The sequence below is a fragment of the Lepidochelys kempii genome, chromosome 14 (genome assembly GCF_965140265.1).
Source record: "Lepidochelys kempii isolate rLepKem1 chromosome 14, rLepKem1.hap2, whole genome shotgun sequence".
Lineage (NCBI taxonomy): Eukaryota > Metazoa > Chordata > Testudines > Cheloniidae > Lepidochelys > Lepidochelys kempii.
Window position 1 is genome coordinate 29,640,887 of NC_133269.1, and position 25,103 is coordinate 29,665,989.

At 48.4% G+C, this 25,103-nt stretch overlaps 2 protein-coding genes across 2 annotated transcripts; both read left to right on the forward strand.

Annotated features, from left to right (window-relative positions):
• The first annotated feature begins 1,632 nt into the window (after window positions 1-1,632).
• LOC140898110 (tripartite motif-containing protein 10-like) lies at window positions 1,633-5,170 on the forward strand. Its single transcript, XM_073311560.1, is given in 2 exon segments — window positions 1,633-2,058; window positions 4,787-5,170. Coding segments are annotated over 2 exon segments (810 nt in total).
• A 1,331-nt stretch (window positions 5,171-6,501) lies between these two features.
• Window positions 6,502-23,126, forward strand: LOC140898111 (zinc finger protein RFP-like). The gene is given in 6 exon segments (XM_073311561.1): window positions 6,502-6,711; window positions 12,837-12,944; window positions 13,868-13,890; window positions 13,979-14,082; window positions 20,835-20,951; window positions 20,954-23,126. Coding segments are annotated over 6 exon segments (1,002 nt in total). The 3' UTR covers window positions 21,394-23,126.
• The last annotated feature ends 1,977 nt before the right edge of the window (window positions 23,127-25,103 follow it).

Genomic DNA, 25,103 nt, shown 5'->3' on the forward strand with positions numbered 1-25,103 from the left:
ACTGCAGGTTCAAATCAAGTCTCTGGAGAACATCCACAGCTGGGATGGGTCATCAGTCCTTCGTTCAATGCTTCAGTGTAGCAAAGTCCCTCCAGAGGTAAGAAGCAGGATTGAAGACAAGATGGAGGAGCTGCAGCAGCTTTTTATATTCTCTTGCCATGTGGTCTTTCTTTCTCTGTTCCAAAGACAAGCTGTCCACCACATGGCATGGAAAAACCGCAGAGTTCTCTCCATAGGCATGTCCCTGCATAACTTGCTGAGTCACAAGGTGTGTCTGCCTTCTCTCAGTGGGTCAATTGTAAAGCTGATGGTCCTAACAAGCAGGCTAGGCAGAGCTGACACCAGCTTGTCTGGGGTGTCACCCAGAAGCATAGCATAAGTTTGAAATACAGACAGTATAGAGCCAATACTTATATCTTTAAATACAAAAATGATACATGCAAACAGATAGCATAATCATAACCAGCAAATCATAACCTTGTCTTAGACACCTCATTTGATCCCCTTTATACAAGATCTGGTACCACTACAGGACCTTGGTTGCAACAATGATCTATACAGTCCCAGATTATGTCAATAACGTCACAAACGGGGCGGTGGGATGGGAAAGGATTGGGGGTTCTTGGGGGTGCAGAAAGGACAGCTGAGGGACTGGGGCTGTGGGGAGCTCTGTTTGGGGCAGAAGGGCTTGGGGAAGCAGGGGCCACAGGAAGAGAATGAAGGCTCAGAATGGGAGAACCCCTGCAAGGGGCACTGAGGAAATCACACCATAAGTTACTGCTCCCTCTTTGACCTAAGTAGTTAGCCAATATTTAGGACCTTGCTGGGTTGTTTCTGTCACACATGACCCCTGTACAGTGCCACAGTGGGCTGGGCCAAGAGGGAGAATCCCACCCATTAGTTCTTTTTTCAATGAGAGCTCAGATTCTGCATGCTGGTGGCACGGCCGGGTGAATTTGCTGGCTGTGAAGTCATGGGTCTGTTTGCTCACAGTGTATTTGCAGTGTGGGAGGGGAAGGATAATGTGTTAGTTTTGCAGATGTTTATGGGGAGCTTGTCCCAGGCATGAGGGGCAGCACAGGAGAAAGCAGGAACTGGAAGGGTCTTCCCTGTATATTTAACAAGCCGTCGATGGAGGCTGGGATCATGGGATGACTGGAGGCAGGAATCGTTTCAATACTGAATGGGAGATGAAAGGGTAGGGACAGGGCATGCGGGACTTTGAAACTGAAGACAAGTAGCTTATGTGGCTACAATAGAGGTTGGGGAGCCAGTGAAGGGATTCATAGAGGGGGTGACATGGTAAGGGCAATTGGCTTGGAAAATGATCTTTGCAGAAGCAGTGGGAATGGATGTAAGTGGGGCAAGAGTGAATATATCAAGGGCAGGGAAAAGGACATTGCTATAATTTGAGACACCTGACACACTGGAGTCTAAGATGTCTTTTTGACATCTTGTGGATTTCTAGCCATCAGCTTTAACTCAGCCTGGCTAACACCTCACTGCTGACTGACTGCTATAGTATAACCTGCATGTGGGACCAGGGGACCCCCCATCTCCTGTTCATTCTGTGCATGTGAAGAGCTGATCCAAGCAGTAAGGGGACCAGACATCAACAAGACACAGACAGCCATGGCCTCAGCACCTTCCATACAGAAAGTGTTAGAAGAAGCCACTTGCTCCATCTGCCTGGAGTACCTGACAAAGCCGGTGACCACAGACTGTGGGCACAACTTTTGCCGAGACTGCATCATCCAGTACAGTGAGCATGGGGAGCCTCAATCAGGCACAAAGATCCCCTGTCCCCAGTGCCAAGCGCCGTTCCAGGAATGGAAACTCCAGCCCAACAGGCAGCTCGCCAATATTGTAAAGAACATCAAACTATTGGGGTTAAAGTCAGGAAATGTGCAAAAGGAGAATCTTTGTGAAAGACATGAGGAGAAGCTCCAACTCTTCTGTGAGGAGAACAGAGAAGCCATCTGTGTGGTTTGCAGGCAGTCCCAGACTCACCACACTCATGCTGTGATCTCCATACAGGAGGCTGCCCAGGATTACAAGGTGAGAATCACTGCTGCTCTTGGCGAAGGAATCCCTTAAAGACCCCATTGTGCTTCTCTCCAGAACCAGCTGCTGGGGGCTGAGTGGGGACTCACATGGCTTAAGAGAGGTGGAGCCAGGCACTGCCAGGCTGGACAGTGAGGGGTCCGGCTGCCTCCCCCGCCCCCCAGACAGGTAGTGAAGAGTGGAGCCAGCCATGTCCATCTCTCTGCCAGGCTGCGCCTCCAGTGCCAGGTGACCACAGACACTTTAGAGAACCTGAGTGGGGGAAACCAGGGCTTGTGCCCTTCCCTCTTCAGTGTGTGGGTGAGGCCCGACGGGCTGGCTCAAACAGTGGGTTTAGGGCTTGTTGGCACCTTTGCAACATCAGGAAGGTGGTACCATGGATTCTGCATTACATGGATGTCTCCCAGGGAGGCTCAGGCATGTCCCAGTGCAGCTTTCCCCAGCCTAGGCAGGATGTGTATGTGGCTTGTGGAGATCCATGAGGTTGTTTGATTAGAGGCTAAATGGAGCAGAAGTGGAGCCTGTGGGGAACAGACAAAGGAAGGGGAGCCAGTCAGTGTGGGAAATAGGTAGCTTTGGCCCTGAGATTAGTGACTTCCCCCAAACACGGATCACCTGAGAGCTGAGGCAATGGGAGAAGGGACATAGAGAAATGTTATGTTTGAACTAGCAGAGAAGGCAATAGACAGACATAGGGAGCTGACAAATAGCTTCTGCTTTGGTGGCTTTATTGTTCAGCTGCAAATCTGAAACTAACATGAAAGCGAAGCTTTGCACTGGAAAGGGTGGAGTGCTCAAACATTGAAAGGAACGGTACATCACATTCGTCCACCCTGCTGTAAAAAACTTTCCAGACACATATACACTATCAATTACATGGCTAACATGAAACACTGTATAACCTAAGTAACAATTGCAGGTGGACTACTGCATACTTTTAAATCTCAAGGGATCATGCTTCCGTTGAATAGCAACACTCTAACTAAACAATTTATAAGTTCAAGTACACGGCTCGTTATTGTATTCTCTTGTGACGGTGGTGTGGCCGTGTCCTGAACTACTGGAACAGTCAGTGGTCAGGAATCAGCTGGATCTGGTATGCAATCACCTGGATCTGGTACCAACATTTCTCTTAACAAGTCATTAAGACTAGGAGTTGTAATGGAAGAAGATTCAATCGAGCAACAGAAAGTCCTATTGGGACATCCCCGGACTTCGGTACTTGTTGAGGCTGCAACTGGTCCATATGTGATCTCCATAAAATACCATTGGCTAGTTTTACCAAAAACAATACAAGTCCTGTGCATTTTACACATTCTCCCGGCACCCATTCTCTCAACAACTGTAGTTGCGAGTCCACATTAAGTCTTGAACTTGAAAAGAATGATGATGCATCTCACATAATCAGTTTGCATAGATTGGGATTTGGCTACAAGTGCGGCAATATCAGGATGTAGCAGGTCCCAACAGGGACGCAAAGATTGCTTCAAGCAAAGAGTTTCCGTTGGCTCCTGGGTAGTAGTATGGGGTGTGTGCCTGTAGATGAGCAAGGAATTTTCCAGTCTCTGACTCAGAATAGATTTGTTGCTTTTAAGGGTTGCTTAAGTGTCTGTACAAAAAGAGTTCTGCTAGTAAGTTTGAAGCCGGATAGTATGAGCATATGTGCTGAATTCCATTTGAAGCTAGGAATCTCTGAAATTCTGCAGAACAGAATTGAGGTCCATTGTCACTCACTAACTGTAACAGTAAACCAAACTATCTGAACAAGGTGCAAAGATGTCCAATGATCTTAGCAGTAGTAGCAGAAGTCATGCTGAAAACTACTGGTCATTTCAAATGGCTTTGACTAAGACCAAAAACATGTAACCTTCTAAAAATCTGGCAAAGTCCACGTGATTAAGTGTCCAGTGTGTCTGAGTCCACAACCAAGGTGTTTGAACAACCTGGCCAGGATCATGTTGAATTTGCTGGCACATAGGTATTGGAAGAAGATGAAGTGCTATAATTTGTCAATCCCGTCTAACAGATGTGACTCCAGGCTATGGCCTTCATCTGTACGATTCTAAGATGGTTTGTGAAGAGCTTCCAAACCTGAGATTGAACTGATTTTGGAATGAGCATTCACATTTCCCATAAGATGCAACCATAATTCACAGATAATTCATGTTGACATGACATGAATTGTATAAACCAGGGATTCTTATAATCGAACCCTGTACCTTGTGGTACCATTCCCTTCACAAGAGAAAGCACATCATCTGCAGCAGTTTCTTTGTTGATGCCTGTGCTAGTAATAGGTAACCTATTCATCAAGCTGAGAGAGAACATTTCATCCGAAGTTTCTTTGGGTAAATGAGAGGTTGGATATGGCTTGTGTGATGGCCTATCAGCATTGCCATGCTGAGTCCCTTTATGGAACTGAATAGTACAGGAATGAGCAAAAAGTAGCAATGCCCATCATTGCATGCAAGCAGTAGCTAATGACGGAATTCCATGTTTCAGTCCAAATATTGAAAGTAAGGGCAATGATCCATCTGCAAAGTAATATGTCTATGTAGTGAGGCAGAGTGGCCTCCCACTGACCCAGAGCAGGAAGGACCTGCTTGGTGGAGAATGTGGGCAGCAACCTGACCCCTGCAGTAAGAGGTCCTGCATATGCCATGCCTTAGATATCCCTAATGGGAGAGATGGAGCTGACAAACTCATTAAGTATCAAGCCAAGAGCAAACAGCAGCAGTAGGTGTCATAACTCCAGCAACAACGGCAAGTAGTACAGGTGCTGGGGGCCAAACAGCAACTGTTCTGGGATTTGGGGGCCCAACACCGTGAGGAGCAGCAACAGTGTCTCCAACAGCTTGCAACCCTGCTGCCTGGACCCAGTGGGCCACCTCCCAGGGGCACAATGAATCCCCCTACGTTTCCCATTGCCCTCTTGGCCCCCTACCTGACTGAGGCAACCCAGATCGCCTATCGGGGCCTCCCAATTGATGAGGCACAAGATTATGGATGCATGAAGCTGCCCATTTTAGATGCCTTGGACATCATGCTGGAGACCTTGCGCGAGCAAAATTGGGCTAACGGCTGCAGGTCATCGTCCAGGAGATAAAAGACCTCTGCTGGCAATGGCTGCACCCTGAGCAGTGGTCAGCAGGTGAGGTCGCTGAGCATATCACTCTAGAGCAGTTTGTTCATGTCCTCCTGCCCCAGGGGAGGGCTTGGGTACTCCGGCACTGACCCACAACATTTAGTGTGGCTGTCACCTTAATGGAGGACTTCTTGGCCACTGAGAACGCTATTGGGCCAGGAGCCTGAGCCCCGGCCTCAACGCCCAGTTTGATGCTCCTTGGCCCAGCAAGGAAGCCCAAGCCGAAGGAGCCCATGGTCGAATCCAAACCCATGACGATAGGGCCAGCAAACAACCACTGGGCCCATGTGGCAGAGATGCTCCAACGTTGCTGACAAGACCACAATCCAAATCCCTCAGAGGTGATCCCCTGGCCAGGGCAACTAGAGCCTGGACCCTGCTTCTCCTGCAGCTGGCTTGGGCACTTACAATGGAAGTGTCCCGAGATGGACTGCATCTTCAGCCAAGTCTATACCGGAGAGTCTCAGGCCAGCAAACAACCATGGTGAAGTTTGGGTGAAAACGAGTCACAGCCTTCATAGACTCAGGCCGTAGGCAAAACCTCATCCAGCAGGAATTTGCCCCTGACCCCACACAAGCATGTTGAGAGATACACCTCCAATGTATCCATAGGGATGTAAAATCGTATCCCAGTGCCTAAATCTCTCTGACCATTAACAGACTGATGTGGGTGTTGACCTGGGGCTGGCTTCCACCTCACCTATCTGGTCATCCTGGGATGAGACTGGCTGGGGTTTGACAGCCTTCTTCGGAAGAAGAGGAGGAGGCTGAAGAACCCCAAGGGGAACACCCTGATGAGCCCCCAGTCCCAATGATGATGCTGGGCCTCCCTGTGGAGAGTCCCATGATGACCTCCCTTTACAGATTTTTGTTGCAACCAGAGGGATGAACCCACACTGAGCTGGGCCTACAAACAGGTAGGCCAGGTCAACCGAGCCGTGACTGATCCCCTGAGGGCTGCACAATTGACCCAATTCAAGCTGACAGGCAATCACTTCTACCATGTTAATCAGAACTCCCAAACTCAGGAAGTCTGGACCCAGTTGGTTGTCCCCCACGATCATAAGAAGGCCATCTTGAAGCTTGCCCACGACATTTCCATGGCTGGCCACCTGGGACAAGAGAAAAACCTGGCCTGAGTTCTGTCATGCTTCTTCTGCCCTGGAGTCCATCAGGAGATAAAGGTCTAGTTCACCTTATGCCCTGAGTGCCAACTAGCTGTCTCCGTCAGGGTGGCGAAAGCACCCTTGATCCCTTTACCCATGGTCAGGGATCCCTTTGAGCAAATTGCGATGGACCTGGTGGGCCCTCTCCTGAAGAGTAATGTGGGGTTCCAGGATAGCCTCATACTGATCGATTATGCCACTCACTTTCCCGAGGCCATCCCACTATGGAACACTTCCATTGCAGCAGAACTGGTGAAGGTATTCTCTTGTGTGGGCCTTCCCCCTGAGATTCTCATGGATCAAGAGACCAACTTCACTTCCCGGCTGATCCATCAGGTGTGTACCTTGTTGTGACATGTATGACAGTTTCTGGGCTTAGCTGGGTATTACTGACACTTTGTGCCCCAGTTTGAATCCATTGCAGCACCCCTCATGGCATTCTTAACCAAGGACCTCCCATGTTGGTACGCTGGTCAGCAGAATGTGAAGATATGTTCTGAGCCCTCAAGGAAAGCCTGTGTAGGGAACTCGTGCTCTTCAGCCGCGATTTCAACTGTAAAAAGAAAAGGAGTACTTGTGGCACCTTAGAGACTAACCAATTTATTAGAGCATAAGCTTTCGTGAGCTACAGCTCACTTCCTCAGATGCATATCGTGGAAACTGCAGCAGGCTTTATATATACACAGAGAACATGAAACAATACCTACTCCCACCCCACTGTCCTGCTGGTAATAGCTTATCTAAAGTGATCATCAGGTGGGCCATTTCCAGCACAAATCCAGGTTTTCTCACCCTCCACCCCCCCACACAAATTCACTCTCCTGCTGGTGATAGCCCATCCAAAGTGACAACTCTTTACACAATGTGCATGACAATCAAGTTGGGCTATTTCAACTGTGAGTTCCTGGTCCAAATCGATGCTTCAGAGGTGGGGCTCAGGGCAGCCCTCTCCCAGGAGTTGGATAGAGAAGAGCATCCCACCCTCTATGTCTGTGGGAAGCTCTCCCCGCCCCGAGAATGTAACTATTCAGTTATACAGAAGGAGGCCCTGGCTGTTAAATGGGCTATTGACACCCTCAGATACTATCTTCCCTTTCATACTGATCACCAACCACAAAGCCTTAAAATGGCTAAATACCACGAAAAGTACCAATGCCAGATTGATGAGATGGTATCGCATCCTCCAGCAATTTGCCTTTACTGTCTGACGCTCAGCAGGTAAGGATAACACTAACACAGATTTTCTGTCTGACCTGGGGGGAGTCAGGATGGCAGCCATGAAGACCAGGAGATGGACTTAAGGGGTGTGTGTGTGTAGTGAGGCGAAGTGGCCTCTCACTGAGCCAGAGGCAGAGGGACCACTCTCCAAACTCAGGTGGGCAGAGCCAGACCATGCTCACCCCTCCCACTGGAAGTCAGGGGGTGGGACAAGAAGTATATAGGGCTGGTCGTGGAGCTCAGTTGGGCTGCAGCTGCTGAAGGAGATAGATGCCTCTTGACCTCTCCTGAGCTGGGAGACTTCAGCGGACCGCTGCTGAGCTGAGGAGTGACCAGAGCTTCTGGAGCCATGCACTGACCAAGGCATTGAGGAGTCGCTGGGACTGGCACTGGACTTCTACCCCAACAAACTGGAGGACCACCCGCGGATCCAACGGGGATCTACGGGGAGTGTAGGAAGTGGCTCAGAGGCAGCCGACCCCAGTCTGGCTGTATTGCTGCCGGAGACCTGCTCAGCGAGTTGCAGCTGGATTCCCTGCTGACCCAGTGGTGGAATACTCCACCACTGTTAGGGCCCTGGGTCGGGGCTTGATGGAGTCGGGTGGGCCTGGGCCCCGCTGCCACTTCACCCCTGAGGTGGCAGTCTCCCCTTGCTAGGCCAAGAGGCCTGCATTTGTTGGCCATCTGCTGGAGCTCGGATACCCAACCCTCTTGCCGTTCTACACAGAGCCACAGACTCCTTGCTGCCCCACCCTGACGGAGGGCTTGGGCTCATAACTGTTTGCTGCTCTGCCCTGACTGCAGGCCAGAGGCATAGACAGTTTCTTGACCCGCCCTACTTGGGGGTCTGGGACCCCGAGACTCATTTGTGGATCTGCCCAGACTGCAGGCCAGAGCCATATAGTCTGTAGTGCTCTGCTAATTCCCTGATTGTGGGTGACGCTCAGTTATGTAGTGAGGCGGAGTGGCCTCCCACTGACCCAGAAGGAGAGGGACCCCTGCTAACCCACTAGTCTACCATATAGGTAGGTATGGAACAGCCAAATACCAAAGATAATGCTGAGAGCTCTTAGCTCTATTTGCATATAGCTCTTCTCAGAAGTGATGAGTGTTTGTGGTGCAAAGGTAATTGGTTTCTCTATACCATTAGGAAAAATGTTGGCGAGAACTGTGCCCACTCCATATGGTGAAGCATCACAAACCACTTACAATGGAATCAAAACATCAATGTGCATTAGAACGTCAACAGTTTCTTTACTTCATTAAATGCATGCACACACTCTTAAAGATGCCAAAACTGTCACCAGATTAGGAAGAAATTTACTGCAGCAGTTAAGCAGTCCTAAGAATGAACATAACTGTGACATGTTCTCTGCCAGTGGTGCTTCAAGAACCATCTCCTCTTCTCTGGTGATTTCCTTAAGCCCAGGGCATCAATTACATATCCAAGGTATTCATCTGAAGATTTGAAAAACTCACAATTGTCTTGAAAAATCCTTAGTCCATGGTCTTCCAAATGTGTCAAAGCAGAACCCAAATTTCACAGATAATTCCCTTGATCCTTTCGTGTAACAAAGATGTCACCCAAGTAACACTGAACTCCATTCAGTCCCTTCAGAATCTCATCCATGGCTTTCTAGATCAGGGCAGGTGCTGATGTGATACTAAAAGGCAACCTTTTATAACAAAATAAGACTTTTTGTGTGTTGACTGAGCCAGCATCTTGCAAATATCTCACAATCTCCATTTGTAGGAATGCATTGAGCAAATCCAATTTACTGAAACACTGTCTACCACTAAAAGTAGTTAATAAATCTTCAGTGTGAGGTAGTGGTTACTAATCTGCACATAAAACTGGATTAAGCATCACTTTGAAATCTCCACATATTAAGACTGAGTCTTTCCTGATCACTGGTACAATGGGTGTAGACCACTCACTGTGTGAAACTGGTGACAGGATTCCAATGTTCACTGAATGGTCCAAAAAAATTTTGAAGGAGAAGGTAGTTAAGGACATTGAAGTCAATGGTAAATGGGACAAAATACAACATGGTTTTACAAAAGGTAGATAGTGCCAAACCAACCTGATCTCCTTCTTTGAGAGAGTAACAGATTTTTTAGATAAAGGAAACGCAGTGGATCTAATTTACTTAGATTTTAGTAAGGCGTTTGATACTGTGCCACATGGGGAATTATTAGTTAAATTGGATAAGATGGGCATCAATAGGAAAATTGAAAGGTGGATAGGGAATTGGTTAAAGGGGAGACTACAACGGGTCCTACTGAAAGGTGAACTGTCAAGTTGGAGGGAGGTTACCAGTGGAGTTCCTCAAGGATCAGTTTTGGGACCAATCTTATTTAATCTTTTTATTACTGACCTGGGCACAAAAAGTGGGAGTGTGCTAATAAAGTTTGCAGATGATACAAAGCTGGGAGGTATTGCTAATTTAGAGAAGGACAGGGATACCCTACAGGAGGATCTGGATGACCTTGTAAACTGGAGTAATAGGAATAGGATGAAATTTAATAGTGAGAAGTGTAAGGTCATGCATTTAGGGATTAATAACAAGAATTTTAGTTATAAGCTAGGGACGCATCAACTAGAAGTAACGGAGGAGGAAAAGGACCTTGGAGTATTGGTTGATCATAGGATGACTATGAGCTGCCAATGTGATATGGCTGTGAAAAAAGCTAATGTCATCTTGGGATGCATCAGGAGAGGTATTTCCAGTAGGGATAAGGAGGTTTTAGTACCGTTATATAAGGCACTGGTGAGACCTCACCTGGAATACTGTGTGCAGTTCTGGTCTCCCATGTTTAAGAAGGATGAATTCAAACTGGAACAGGTACAGAGAAGGGCTACTAGGATGATCCGAGGAATGGAAAACTTGTCTTATGAAAGGAGACTTAGGGAGCTTGGCTTGTTTAGCCTAACTAAAAGAAGGTTGAGGGGAGATATGATTGCTCTCTATAAATATATCAGAGGGATAAATACCAGAGAGGGAGAGGAATTATTTAAACTCAGTACCAATGTGGACACAAGAACAAATGGATATAAACTGGCCACTAGGAAATTTAGATTAGAAATTAGACGAAGGTTTCTAACCATCAGAGGAGTGAAGTTTTGGAATAGCCTTCCGAGGGAAGTAGTGGGGGCAAAAGATCTATCTTGCTTTAAGATTAAACTCGATAAGTTTATGGAGGAGATGGTATGATGGGATAACATGGTTTTGGTAATTAAATATTCATGGTAAATAGGCCCAATGGCCTGTGATGGGTTTTTAGATGGGGTAAGATCCAAGTTACCTGGGAAAGAATTTTCTGTAGTATCTGGCTGATGAATCTTGCCCATATGCTCAGGGTTTAGCTGATCGCCATATTTGGGGTCGGGAAGGAATTTTCCTCCAGGGCAGATTGGAAGGCCCTGGAGGTTTTTTGCCTTGCTCTGTAGCATGGGGCACGGGTCACTTGCTGGAGGATTCTCTGCTCCTTGAGGTCTTCAAACTACAATTTGAGGACTTCAATAGCACAGATATAGGTGTGAGGTCTTTTTTAGGAGTGGTGGGTGAAATTCTGTGGCCTGCATTGTGCAGGAGGTCAGACTAGATGATCATAATGGTCCCTTCTGGCCTAAATATCTATGAATCTATGAATCTATGAAATCAGCTTCCACCAGATGCTTCAGAGTATAAGGCACAGCTCTGGGCTTGCAATATTTTGGCTGGCTGTCAGTGAGCTTCCCTGAGACGTTTATCTGTCTAAGTTCTTTCAAAAACTTTAGAATGTCTGTCCAGTATTTCCTGAAGATTTTGAGGTACTTTTGTGATCACTTTGATCTTGATCCAATTCATCTTGAGCTTCTCAAGTCAAGATCTTCCAAATAATGGTGGATACTTTCCTTCAATCACATAAAAAGGTAAAATAACTGATTGGTCATCTAGTTGAACTTTTACCTGGCATATCCCTTTTTTGGACTAATTTTTCCCCAGTATAACAAAGTGGACGTTTCTTCCAGAGGAACTTGTGGCAATATCTAGTGATAGGCAGATACAGAAATCAATGAAACAGTATCAAGCTCCATTCTTGTAGGAACTGCTTCAGTCAGATGCCATCCTTGACTCCAGCTTCTGATAAAACATGAAGTGCTAAATCTTGATTTAAAAAACCCAGGATTACTTGTGGCACCTTAGAGACTAACAAATTTATTTGGGCATAAGCTTTCGTGGGCTAAAACCCACTGCATCGGATGCATGCACGAAAGCTTATGCCCAAATAAATTTGTTAGTCTCTAAGGTGCCACAAGTACTCCTTGGTTTTTTTTGTTGTTGATACAGACTAACACGGCTACCACTCTGAAATCTTGATCAGTGTCCCTACAGCTCTTGTCTTTTTCCACATTATGAATTCCCAACTTCCATCATTTCTTAGGTTCAGTCTTCATAGGTGTCTTCTTGGATGTACAGTTACTATGTGTTGCTGGTCTCTGAACTGTGTGACAGGTCACAGCGATGTGTCCTCTCTTCTGGCAGTTCTAACAAATGGCCTGGCATGCCCAGTAATCCTTCTCCGCAAGTGTAGTTTGTGCACTATAGCCCCATGGAAATTCTTCATGTTCCCATGGTCCTCTGTCTCACTAATTCAGAATATGAACTCCTCAGTTCATACTAATGTCCAGAAAATCCTTCTTTGCGGTTTCCATGGCAACAGTCACCTCAACAGCCTTCTTGAATGTAAACAGTGACATAGTCAGTAACGTCTTCTGAACCTGGTCATTGCATAATTCAGAGATAAATTGGTCATACAAGGCATCACTTAATGTTTGTCTGAACTGACAGTGCTCTGACAACATCCTTAGAGAAGCAACAAACTGTGCTACTGATTTTCCAGTTCCCTGATCTTGCTGATGGAACTGAAATTGTTCTGCTATCACTGATGATGTAGGAGAAAAGTGTTCCCACATTGTGGCAGTAATTGTGGCATACTTGGCAGTTCTTGGCACAGTTGGAGACAATAAATCATGTGGCAGTCCATATGGCTTCAGACCAGTCACTGTCAGCAAGATTGAAATTCGTTGTCTGTTGGGAAACTACAAATTACCCTGCAAGCTACAAATTGCTCAAAAAATTTGAGGCACACCACCTATGATTTTAGTTTTCAACAAATTCATCATCATTGCCCACAAAAGGTGCCATTTCTCTGCTCTCCTGCTCTTCAAGCCTCCTGGATGACCTTTTCTGCCACAGAGAAATTCTTCCAATATAACAAAGCTCTCAGAGCAGAGTGCCGCTTTGCAGCAGCTGATCACAGAAGTAAAAGAGAAATGCCAGCAACCGGCTGCTGAGCTGCTGAAAGTGGGACTGTTAACATTCTCCCCATCCACCCCTGCAGCATTAAACTCTCCAGTCAGTGACTAGATCCCAGGAATTAGTGACAAATCCTATTTCCAGTGCCTGGTCTGACAGTTTCCCAACACAAACAAAGGCCCAGGCACGAGGCCCTGTCAGCGTTGACACGCACAGTCTGTGTTAGAGGGAAAGAGAGATGCAATGGGGGCTTTGCCGGTCAAAGGGATGGAACGGAAGGAGCAGGGGGCTGATGTGGTTCCTTCTGTGATTGCTGGATCTTGGCCCAATGTGGCTGATGAGCAGAGATTCTGAGCCATGCGGGGAAGGGGGGTGGGGGGCGGGGCAGAAGGGGGAGCCACAACCCAGAGTGAGCTCTCAAACTAATGAAATGAAAGGGTCGAGACTCTCATCACTGGCCATTCATGCTGGGGGCCTCCATCAATGGGTGCCAACCTGAGACACCTGGGGCCTGATACTGGGAAGAGCTGAGCACTCACACGCCAGCTGAAGCGATGAGAGCTGCAGCTGCTCAGGGTGAGGATCTGTGCACTGTCTCCTTAGATTTGCAGCAGGAAGCTGGACAGGAGGGAGACTGGAGACAGTTTGGGTGGAAGCTCTACAGGGAAGTGGAGGGACAGACAGAGGCACGTTAGGGATGTTGCTGCTTTTGTTCCAACAAAGCTGCTTGTTCAGTGTTCACAAAACATCACATTCTTCGCCATTGTCACATGACACGCAGCTCCTTTGAGAATCAGAACCAGGGTAAACGGGGCACCTGAAATCAGCGATCACTGCTGAATATCCTACACAAAAGAGTCTGGCCCTGATGTGTTAAATGTTGTGAATTAATTCTGATCAAGTGTGGAAAGTCACTCAGGATTTTTGCATGTGGTGTTAACCCAGCTCTCTGACTCTCTGTCTCCTTTCAGGATGTGAAAAGCACATTGATCAGGTGTGTTCCCATTTCCATTTCTCCTTCTATTCCTGTGAGCAATGTGTGCGCAGAGCAGCCAAGTGATGATGAGACGTTTTCTTCACAGGAGTGAGAATGTGACACTCCAGGATCCAGAAGCTGTTTCTCCTGCCCTGAAGAATGTGTATAAAATCTGCCTTGACATGAAGGAAATGCTGGAGAGATTCACTGGTCAGTGAAAGTTACTGTTCTGGGTTTCCTTTACATGTGGGTGGGGAGGAGAATTGACACAGGCAATGTGTAAGTCTTCCATTTGGGGTGGCTTACGCACAAGCACTAGAAGCTTCCTAGAAGTGGGGGCAACAGTGCCCAGACTGCGGCCCTACCCCACCGAGGCTCCACCACCCACCCCCTCTTCTGAGCCTCCCTGTTTGCCCCTCTCTGCCCCCTCTCCCGAGCGCCCCCTGCTCGTCCCTCTCCCGAGTGCCCCCTACTTGCTCCTCTCCCAAGCACCCCACACTCCCTATGCCCCAGGGTCCCCATCTGCAATGGGTAAGGCCCCTCGCTGTCATGCAGCCCTTAGGGGCTGGGCAGTAGGAATCATTATTGATATAGTGCCCACGAGTGAGCCAGGCACTGCAGAGACAGAACAAGGGGCTGCCGGCCCTGGATGGGCTCCTAGTCTGAATGCAGACAAGGCTCATCATGGGGAGCAGCAAATCCTAGGGGGAGCTGGTGTGAGGGTCCCAGTGTGGGGCCGCCCAGTCCCTGGGCCTGTCCTTTGCCTTTCTGGGTCTGACAGAGAGTACTGTAGTGACCGTGTTGGCTCCATACTGGGCCCTGCATCACCCTCAGTTCAGCATCCAGCCAGCAGGGGACTCTGTACCCCCAGGGCATGGTGCAGGGCAGATGCAGCCTGAGATCAGGGGGAGCTGGAGGCTGCTGGGGAGCAGGAGCAGCCTGAGAGCTGGAACAGGGACTCTGGGAACCAGGCGGGAGGCACAGCACCCTGTGCTCAGTGTTCACTCCAGGTTCTCACTCAGTGACACAGGCTCCGCTGGGGTCAGACACTGTAGTGAGGGGCCCACACAGACAGACTGCAGAGAGTGAGGCTCTGTCTGCATGGGGAAGTGGTAACAGTTCAGTTAAACAGGTGCCACTTTTGCACTCGTTATGGGGTAGGACCATGAACCGCGCCCCCCAAGCTGGCTCATGGTGACCCTGCAACAAGTGCCTTCCCTCAGCTTCCCCTCTTCAGTGCTCCTTAAATTACAATCCAAAAGGTCTGAGACAAAAGTCCCCTGCTGGCATCTACTTTGAGTCCAAATAAACGTCAAAATAAGATAATTTCTTTGCTCGGTTTCAGCCCCAGCTCTTACTCTTTGCTGGGTTTCAGCCCCAGCTCTTACTCTAACTCCTCCCTCTCCTTGAGTCAGGAGTCCTCAGCCCTCCTTCCTGGATCTGGGTCGGGTCAGACTGTACCTTTGTTCTCTCTCACCAGCAGTTGCTTTCTCCAGCCAGGTGCAGTCACCCAGGCTTCTGCCCTGCTGCTGCCATGGGTGTCACATCTAGGGCCTTGCCTACACTATCCCAACCATAGAATCATAGAATCATAGAATATCAAGGTTGGAAGGGACCTCAGGAGGTCATCTAGTCCAACCCCCTGATCAAAAGCAGGACCCATCTCCAGTTAAATCATCCCAGCCAGGGCTTTGTCAAGCCTGACCTTAAAAACTTCTAAGGAAGGAGATTCCACCACCTCCCTAGGCAACGCATTCCAGTGTTTCACCACCCACCTAGTGAAAAAGTTTTTCCTAATATCCATCCTAAACCTCCCCCACTGCAACTTGAGTTGACCCAAGTTACACTGCTCCAGTTAAGTGAATAACGTAACTGGAGTCGACATAGCTTAGGTCGACTTACCACGGTGTCTTCACTGCACTGTGGCATCCCATCGACTTCTCTTACTCTTCTCCGAGAAGTGGAGTACCGGAGTCTATGGAGAGCACTCCGCCACAAAGTTAAACCCAATGAGTCACGTCCGCATGACGCTGAGACAGTCACACAGGGGTTTTCTCTGGGATCACTACAGCAGTGTTCAAAGTGATTTAAATTAACCCTGTGATGCTTTCTCCTGTGGCCAAGCCCTGGGGCGCCATGAGTGGAGCAGGGAACATCTGTGTATTTGCCAGGTGTGCAGACCTCTCTGGGTGGAGACACTTTCACACTGGCTCAGGAATCGGTGCTGGGAGATCCCACTGACCAGGAGGCCGAAGGCTCTCACTCCCCTGCCCTGGGGAGTGAAGGGAGGGACTCTGGGGCTGCTGTTCTTCATCCCAGAACGTGCTTTGTGTGTATAAAAAGATCTTCTACACTTTCCACAGTATGCATCCGATGAAGTGAGCTGTAGCTCACGAAAGCTTATGCTCAAATAAATTGGTTAGTCTCTAAGGTGCCACAAGTACTCCTTTTCTTTTTGCGAATACAGACTAACACGGCTGTTACTCTGAAACCTGTCAGAGCTCAGGGTCTCAGAGAAACCTCTTCCCGTCGGGGCCCGCGGAGCCTGTAAACTCTGTGGGGAGTGTCTGGGCAGCCCCATCCAGGAGCAGCTGTTTGAGGAGCACACGAGCCCTACAGACTCACCGGGCAGCATGTCAGTGCCACGACCCAGAGATCTCCATGGAGGGGACTCACACACTCTGCTGGTAAAGCTGGGGAGTCTAGATCCCAAGGGTTTTTTGATTGTGGTTGTGACTTCAGAACTATGGAGATGCTTCCCATATTAACTCTGATCTTGACCCCCTCTGACTGTGAAATTAAACTGCTTCCCACCTGCAATTTTTCCTTAGTGCGCTCCAGCCTGGGAAGAAAACTTTGGACATTGCAGGCCAATCTGGCCGGGCACAGGGAGAAAATAGAGTGTTTGGCTTTGTGAAATGTCTTGTATTTTAAACCCAAAGGCCCGGATCCCCAAAGAGACACAGGTGTTCTGATGCTGAGCACTTCCAGTGCCTAATATTTAATCACAGGAACAACACTGCATCTCACAAAGCCTTAGTTAGGTGTCCAGGCTCCCTGCAGAACGAATGGTAAGAGACTGGCGTCTCAGGCTGTGATTCACAAATGCCAGCACACTAGGCTAGTTATTACATTAGCTAACCAATGGGAGATACTGATGACAAGGGGGTCTGCTAAGACCTGTCACTCTCACGGAGACGGGTATCTACCTCTGCTTAGTCAGCCACAAAAGGGAACACCTCGACTGGAGTCAGGCGGCTTAGACACCTACACCACTTCTTGTGGGAATGAATTGGATGCCTTCTTCACGCCGCACAAAACAGCCAGAAGAGCTTCAGTTGGTGCTGCCTCCCTTATAACTTTTAGCCCTGTGCTTAAAGCACTTACCTGGGATGTGGGTGGTCCTGGTTCAATTCCCCCATCTGCTTGGGGGGAGATAAGGATTTGAACAGGGATCACCTACCTCTCAGGTGAGTTACCTTAACCCTCTGGGTATGAGAGAGGCTGTTTTGGGCCTTCCACACTCTCCCTTGTTGAAGCTGTTGCACTGTGGATTAAATAATTAAAGGTCATTGGACCAGAGAGTGAATTTGAGAATGAGTCTACAGCTTGGTGGTTTGGGCACCCATCTGTGAGGTAGGAGAGCAAGAAGCTAGTGCCCCTGCTCCAATGACTCTTTAATTATTTATCCACCTTGGAACATCGTCAACAGGAGAGACTGAGGCACACCCCTCATCAGCATAGCCCAGTGAGTAGAGCACTGTCCTAAGCCCTATTCAAATCCCTTCTCACCCTCTGGCAGAGGTGGAGTTAAACCAAGAGTCCCCCACATCCTAACCACTAGGCTAAAATTTATGAGGCAAGCCCTTCCCCACCGGCTGTTCTCTGTGACCTCGCCTGAGGGACCCGATCTGATAGACAGCCCCTGAGCACACCTACCAAACTGGGCCTGGCACACGAGTGAGGTGGCTGAAAATGTGTCTTCTCCAGTCCGTTGATCATGGTGGGGCTCAGGCAGGGGATAGGCGTCCACATGCCTAGAAGGAGCTAGCTGTGTGCATGGTGAGATGGGAGAAACACAGGCACTGAGGGAACTTTTACTGCACAAACTTAGGCTCTGAGTGAGTTTCAGTGCCAACAGGGTCAGCAGGAGTTTTAGAATAATAGAATAGACCAATAGAATCCTAGGGCTGGAAGGGACTTCGAGAGGTCATCCAGCCCAGTCCCCTGCACTCATGGCAGGACTCAGTATTATCTGGAACATCCCTGACAGGTGTTTGTCTAATCTGCTCTTAATCTCCAGTGATGGAGATGCTACAACCTCCCTAGGCAAGTGATTCCAGTGCTCAACCACCCTGAGAGTCAGGAAGTTTTTCCTAATGTCCAACCTAAACCGACCTTGTTGCAATTTAAACCCATTGCTTCTTGTCCTAGCCTCAGAGGTTAAGAACAACAATTTTCTCCCGCTTCCTTGTAACAACCTTTTATGTACAGTACATGAAAACTGTTATCATCTCCCTTGTCAGTCTTCTCTTTTCCAGACTAAACAAACCCAGTTTTTTCAATCTTCCCTCATAGGTCATGTTTTCTAGACCTTTAATCGCTTTTATTGCTTTTCTCTGGACTTTTTCCAATTTGTCCACATCTTTCCTGAAGTGTGGTGTGCAGAACTGGATACGATACTCCAGTTGAGGCCTAATCAGCATGGAGTAGAGCGGAAGAATTTCTTCTTAAGTCTTGCTTACAACACTCCTGATAATGTATTCCAGAATGATGTTTGCTTTTTTTGCAACAGTGTTACTCTGTTATCTCATGTTTCAGCCTAGCAGCCGTGTTAGTCTGTATTCGCAAAAAGAAAAGGAGTACTAGTGGCACATTAGAGACTAACCAATTTATTTGAGCATAAGCTTTCGTGAGCTACAGCTCACTTCATCGGATGCATACTGTGGAAAGTGTAGAAGATCTTTTTATACACACAAAGCACGTTCTGGGATAAAGAACAGCAGCCCCAGAGTCCCTCCCTTCATTCCCCAGGGCAGGGGAGTGAGAGCCCTCGGCCTCCTGGTCAGTGGGATCTCCCAGCACCGATTCCTGAGCCAGTGTGAAAGTGTCTCCACCCAGAGAGGTCTGTATTCCGATGAAGTGAGCTGTAGCTCACGAAAGTTTATGCTCAAATAAATTGGTTAGTCTCTAATGTGCCACTAGTACTCCTTTTCTTTTTGCGAATACAGACTAACACGGCTGCTAGGCTGAAACATGAGATAACAGAGTAACACTGTTCTTCTTTTCTTTTTCTGGTATCTCATATTTAGTTTGTGATCTACTATGACCCCCAGATCCCTTTCTGCAGTACTCCTTCCTAGGTAGTCATTTCCCATTTTGTATGTGTGCAACTGATTGTTCCTTCCTAAGTAGAGTAGTTTGTATTTTTCCTTATTGAATTTCATCCTATTTACTTCAGACCATTTCTCCAGTTTGTCCAGATCATTTTGAATTATAATCCTATTCTCCAAAGCACTTGCAACCCCTCCCATCTTCGTATCATCTGCAAACTTTATAAGTGTGCTTTCTATGCCATTATCTAAATCATTGATGAAGATATTGAACAGAACCGGACCCAGAACTGATCCCTGCAGGACCCCACTCATTATGCCCTTCCAGCCTGACTGTGAACCAACAATAACTACTTTTTGGGAATTGTTTTTCAACCAGTTACACACCCAACTTATAGTAACTCCATCTAGGTTGTATTGCCCTAGTTTGTTTATGAGAAGGTTGTGCAAGACAGTTTCAAAACCCTAACTAAAATCAAGATATACCACATCTACCGCTTCCCCCTATCCAAAGGCATGTTACTATGTCAAAGAAAGCTATCCGGTTGGTTTAACAAAATTTGTTCTTGGCAAATCCATGCTGACTGTTACTTATCACCTAATTATCTTCTAGATGTTTGCAAATTGATTGTTTAATTATTTGCTCCATCATGCATCCCATGAAGTGAACTGTAGCTCACGAAAGCTTATGCTCAAATAAATTTGTTAGTCTCTAAGGTGCCACAGTACTCCTTTTCTTTTTGCGGATACAGACTAACATGGCTGCTACTCTGAAAGCTAAATGGTCTGTAATTCCCCAGGTTGTCCTTATTCCCCTTTTCATAGATTGACACTATATTTGCCCTTTTCCAGTCTTCTGGAATCTCTTCTGTCTTCCATGACTTTTAAAAGATCACATCCCAGTGGAGCTGAAACCAGGGACTTAGGCCCAAGCTCTTTTTGTGCAGTCACTGGGGTCTGTGCTCCTCAGTCACTCAGACATAAGCAAAGATCCACCTCTGTGCAGTGCCTGGCACAACAGGGAACTAGCCTGAGTGGCCTCTAGACCCCACTTCAATGTCCTCCATGTCCCCCTGGCATCCACCCCTCTCTGCAACTCCCACAGCACCTGCCCCTCCAGGTCCCTTGCTACTGCCCCAAATTCCTACCTCCTGCCCCACCCCTGAGCACCTTCCCTCTGCCCCCTGGCACCTGTCTTTCCTCTTCCCTCACCACCACCACCCTTGTTCCTGCAGCCTGCCCTTCCCCCCTCTGCCTCCCTGACATCTGTCCCCTTCCTCTGCCAGCCTTTATCCCTCTCTTCTCTGCAATCCCCACTACTCCCCTCCTATCCTTTCTGATTCCTTGATGCCTGCCCCACTACTCCATGGAGATCTCCCCCTTCCCTTCCCATCCGCTCCCCTTCCCTGATGCTTGTCCCTCCCCTCTCCTATGTCCCTCACAAGAACCTGCCCCTCTTTCCATCTCCTCTCCTTCCCCTGCCCCCTTGGCCTTAGATGGGGCCCTGACTCCCCTTAAATGGCCAGCAACCTTGTGTCACAGCAATTAATGGGGACACAGGTTAATTTCCCTTTGATCCCAGTGACCAGCCCCTGCCTCCAGCACTGACTCTGTGGACTCTCTCCCCAGTGGATGTGACTCTGGATCCAGACACGGCTCATCCCAGCCTCATCCTGTCTGAGGATCAGAAAACTGTGACATACGAAGACAAACAACAGGATCTGCCTGACAATATTAAGAGATTTGATACTTATCCTGTTTTCTGGGCTTTAACAAATTGACAGGAGGGAGGCATTACTGGGAGGTGGAGGTGGGAGACAAAACAAACTGGACTCTGGGGGTTTGTACAGAATCTGTGACAAGGAAGGGGAAGATTTACCTATCACCTGAGAATGGATTCTGGACAGTGTGTCTGAGATATAAGGAATATAAGGCCCTCACCTCCCATTTAACGCCACTGTCCATGAGCGTCAGGCCCAGCCGGGTAGGGATTTTCCTGGACTATGAGGCAGGAGAGGTCTCATTTTACAATGTGACTGACAAGTCCCATCTCTTCACTTTCACTGACACTTTCTCCGGAACGCTCCACCCTTATTTTTATACTGGTTACAAAGAGGGATTTAGAAACACATCTCCCTTGATAATCTGCCCAGTCCCAGCTCAGGCTGGAGGGAATCTCTGTTCCTGACAGTGACACCCATGGAGGAGCCTGTCCCCTCCCAGCGCTGACCAGCCCCCAGGTGTGTTCCTATAAGGATGGCCTGGGGAATCATCTGCCTGCCACCGCCTCCCCCTCAGTTCCCAGCACCAAGCCTGTGAGCTAGGGGAGAGGAGAGGGGCAGAGGGGGGATGTAGGCTGCTGGGTTGTGGGCATGCAGAGGCAGAGATGTGTGTAGACACAATGTCAGGGGTGGCTGCTGTTGCTGATGTAAGGGGGACTGTTGTCCCCTTACTGAAACTCAATGAGGATTTTTGGTTGGCCCTCCCAGTAACAAAGGAAAGGGGAATTGCAGATGAGAAACCAAGACCTTGGACTGACAGTCCCCAGGACCAATGGGGAGAGGCAAATGCTCCAGATCTGCCTGATTGACAAAGCAGGCAGGCCAATGAGGGAGTAAGGAGAGCGGGGTCCCATCCTCTGTCTGCCCATAGGGGCCGAGCTAGAGCCACAACAGCCAGAGCGAGAGAAGCAGGCCAGGGTTCAGCGCTGTGCTGGGAGCAGAGCCACGGCAGCCAGAGCCAGAGGAGCAGCCCAGAGAGCTGCGCCAGAGGCAGAACAGCAGCTGCGCTGAGGCAGAGTGAAGCTGGGGCTGAGGCAGAGTGAAGCTGGGGCTGGGACTGGGGCTGGAGCAGTCCGGAGAGCAGCTGGGGAGAGCGAGGAGGACCCTGGGCAGCGGGCCCAGTGCAGTAAGACCCCACCAGCCAAAAGGCATTGCAGGCCAGAGTTGGCAGCAAACCATAACCCTGATGTGGGGGCCGATGCTGGGGAGATGGGTCCTGCCACCTTCTCCCCAGCACCGGTCACCGCCAGAGCAAGTGTCCGACCCGCAGCATCCCTGCAGCACAGCCAGGGCCTGGGCAGGAGGCCTGGGACGTGTGAGGAACAGACTGTGAACTGCCCGTAAATTCCAGAGACGCTGGTTGTGACGTCCCCGTGCCACAGAGTGGGGTTACTTGTTTCCTTTAAGCTTTTCCATTTTTTCCTTATGTGACATTATTGACATAAACTATGACCACATAGATCATTGTTGCAACCACTATTATATATTTGCAGCAAATATTGTACAAAGGTTGTTGTGTGAGATGTCTATGAAAAGGTTATGATTTTCTGGTTATGGTTATGCTGTCTGTATGTGTGTAACATTTTTGTAGTTGAAGTTATGAATATTGGCTATGTACTTGTATCTCAGTGTGTTTTGATTTTAAGTAGCCTTAGTGAAGCTTTTGGTCAGCTTCTTGAGAAAGGACTGTTCTCAGTAAGTGCCCAATCAAGAAACACGTAACTGACAATGACTCTGGGAGACGCCAATCCACATCTGAGCTTTCCTGGGAATGTTCAAACTAACACGTAAACAATGGCGTTGGCCTGCAAACTGAGTCATGCATGGACATGTGACTTGCCCATGTGACTCCAGACTCCATCTTGCTGCTGTCATTTTCCGCAGTAAGAACAAAAGGGGTCCTTCCACAGGCAGAGAATATAAAAGGCCCTGAAAACCCTTCCATTTTATCTTCAGTCCTGCTTCTGACCTCTGGAGGAACTATGCTACACTGAAGCTCTGAACAAAGAACTGTATGACCCATCCCAGATGTGGATGTACTCAGAGACTTAATTTAAACCTGCAGTTTATTCCATCACTGCTACAAGCCTGAACCAGAGCTTTGCCATTACTGTATGTAACTGATTCCATTTAACCAATTTTAGCTCTCATATATATTTCTTTCTTTTGTGAATAAAAGATTTAGATTTTAGATTCTAAAGGATTGGCAACAGCGTGATTTGTGGGTAAGATCTAACTTGTATATTGACCTGGGTCTGGGGCTTGGTCCTTTGGGATCGAGAGAACCTTTTTTCTTTTATTGGGGTATTGGTTTTCATAACCATTCGTCCCCATAATGAGTGGCACTGGTGGTGATACTGGGAAACTGGAGTGTCTAAGGGAATTGCTTGTGTAACCCTTCTGCCCGTCAGAGTTGGCAGCAACAAGGGCCGGGTTCAATATCTAGGGGTTCCATTCCAATAACACAATGCAAACCGGCTCGAGCCCCCACCCAGTGACCTGGGACAAATATATACCACCCCCGCTGGGCGCCTCCAAGAGGCAATACTTCCCCTCTCGCAAGCACATAGTCTGAGTGTAGCAAAAGTCTTTTAATAACAGAGAGAAACAATGTGGCATTATGTTGGGGAAACACCACCAACAGGATTCATAACACAACCCATGAGCAAAAACAATCCCACCCCAGGCAAATTGGGGCATGCCCTTTTCCCTTTGGTTCTTGAGTCCAGCAACCCCAAATCACCCAAAGTCCCAAAAGTCCAATGCCCCAAAAGTCTCTGTCCCTGGTCAGGGCAGCCCCAGAGTTCGAAAGTTTATCAGCGGAGCTTTACCTCCCAACCTGGGTGGAAATGGGACGGGGGTAAGAGGCACCTTACGTGATCTGAAGCTGACCGCCCCATAGCTCCATAGCGGCGCTCCACTCCGCCAGCCGCCCCACGAACTCCTTCGCTCAGCTCCACGGCCCACAAGCAGCTCCTGCCATCCACACACTGCTCCGTGTCAAACTGCTTCACCAGCCATCCCGCAAACTGCTCCACAATATATCTTCAGGCTCCCCCACTACTTAACACAACACTCAGTGATTTCAGCTCTTCGGTGAATTCAGCTTATAGTAGGGGAGCCCCAGTGCTGGTGCACTGTCAGCCCAAAGTGAGCTCAGCAGCCTATAACTAGACTTCTAATGAAATCAAAATTAGCTCTGATATTCCACAGTGGAGAGAGGAGGAAGTGCAATCAGCATGTAAGGCCCTCACCAAGGGGCCCATGCCACCAAGTATTAATACTTGTCCCCAGCCTCTCTCCATTCACACAGTTTTGGAACCCATGGCCCTTGCCTAGCGAGTGCTACTTAGTTGATGGTGAATCCCTCCATCATAACAAAAGGCCACGTACAGTTCCAAGCACAGTTCCCATAATCAGGGTAATAACAATTTATTCTTCCTGCCCCAATAACAGAGACACTGGGGATCCCACGGCAGCCAAAGTGACCATTTGGGCAGCTATGGTCTCATTCTAGGCGTGGTGGATGTGCCTATGCAAATGAGATCAGCCCCTGAAGTTCTTTTCCACAACTTGCCACACCTCACCACCAGATGTCAGGGTGGAGCTCATCCTGACACTGCTTACACTTGTATGACTTATGGTTAGCCAGTGGGGTGAAACCAAAGTCCTCTTTGTCTGGCTGGTTTGGTGTGCCTTAGAAGTGGAGAAACCCCAACCTTGGGCTGTAATTCCCCTGCTTGAAGCAATTTGTCCTGAACTGATACTCTCAGAAGTGTCCCACCAAAGGCAGCATCGTTACACCTTATATTTTTAAATTTGTTGCTGTCCAGTAAATTGTATTTGCTATGAAATGTATATAATGATCAGTGGGTCAGAGAAGTGTCCAGAATGGAGAGAATACCTCAGAGTGGGGACACTCTAGCCTTTGTCCTAAGTGACAAAGACAAGATTGTGGGTCAAGCCCCCCAGGAATCCTTGGCCCAGTGATGTTGGGGGTTATGAGGACTCTGCCACACAGGAGAGTGGAAGGGGAGCCCTTGAGGTTAGGCAGGCTTCTGTGTAAAGGGACTAGGAGTGAGGACTCATATCCTTTCTCAAGTCAATTCCATCGGGG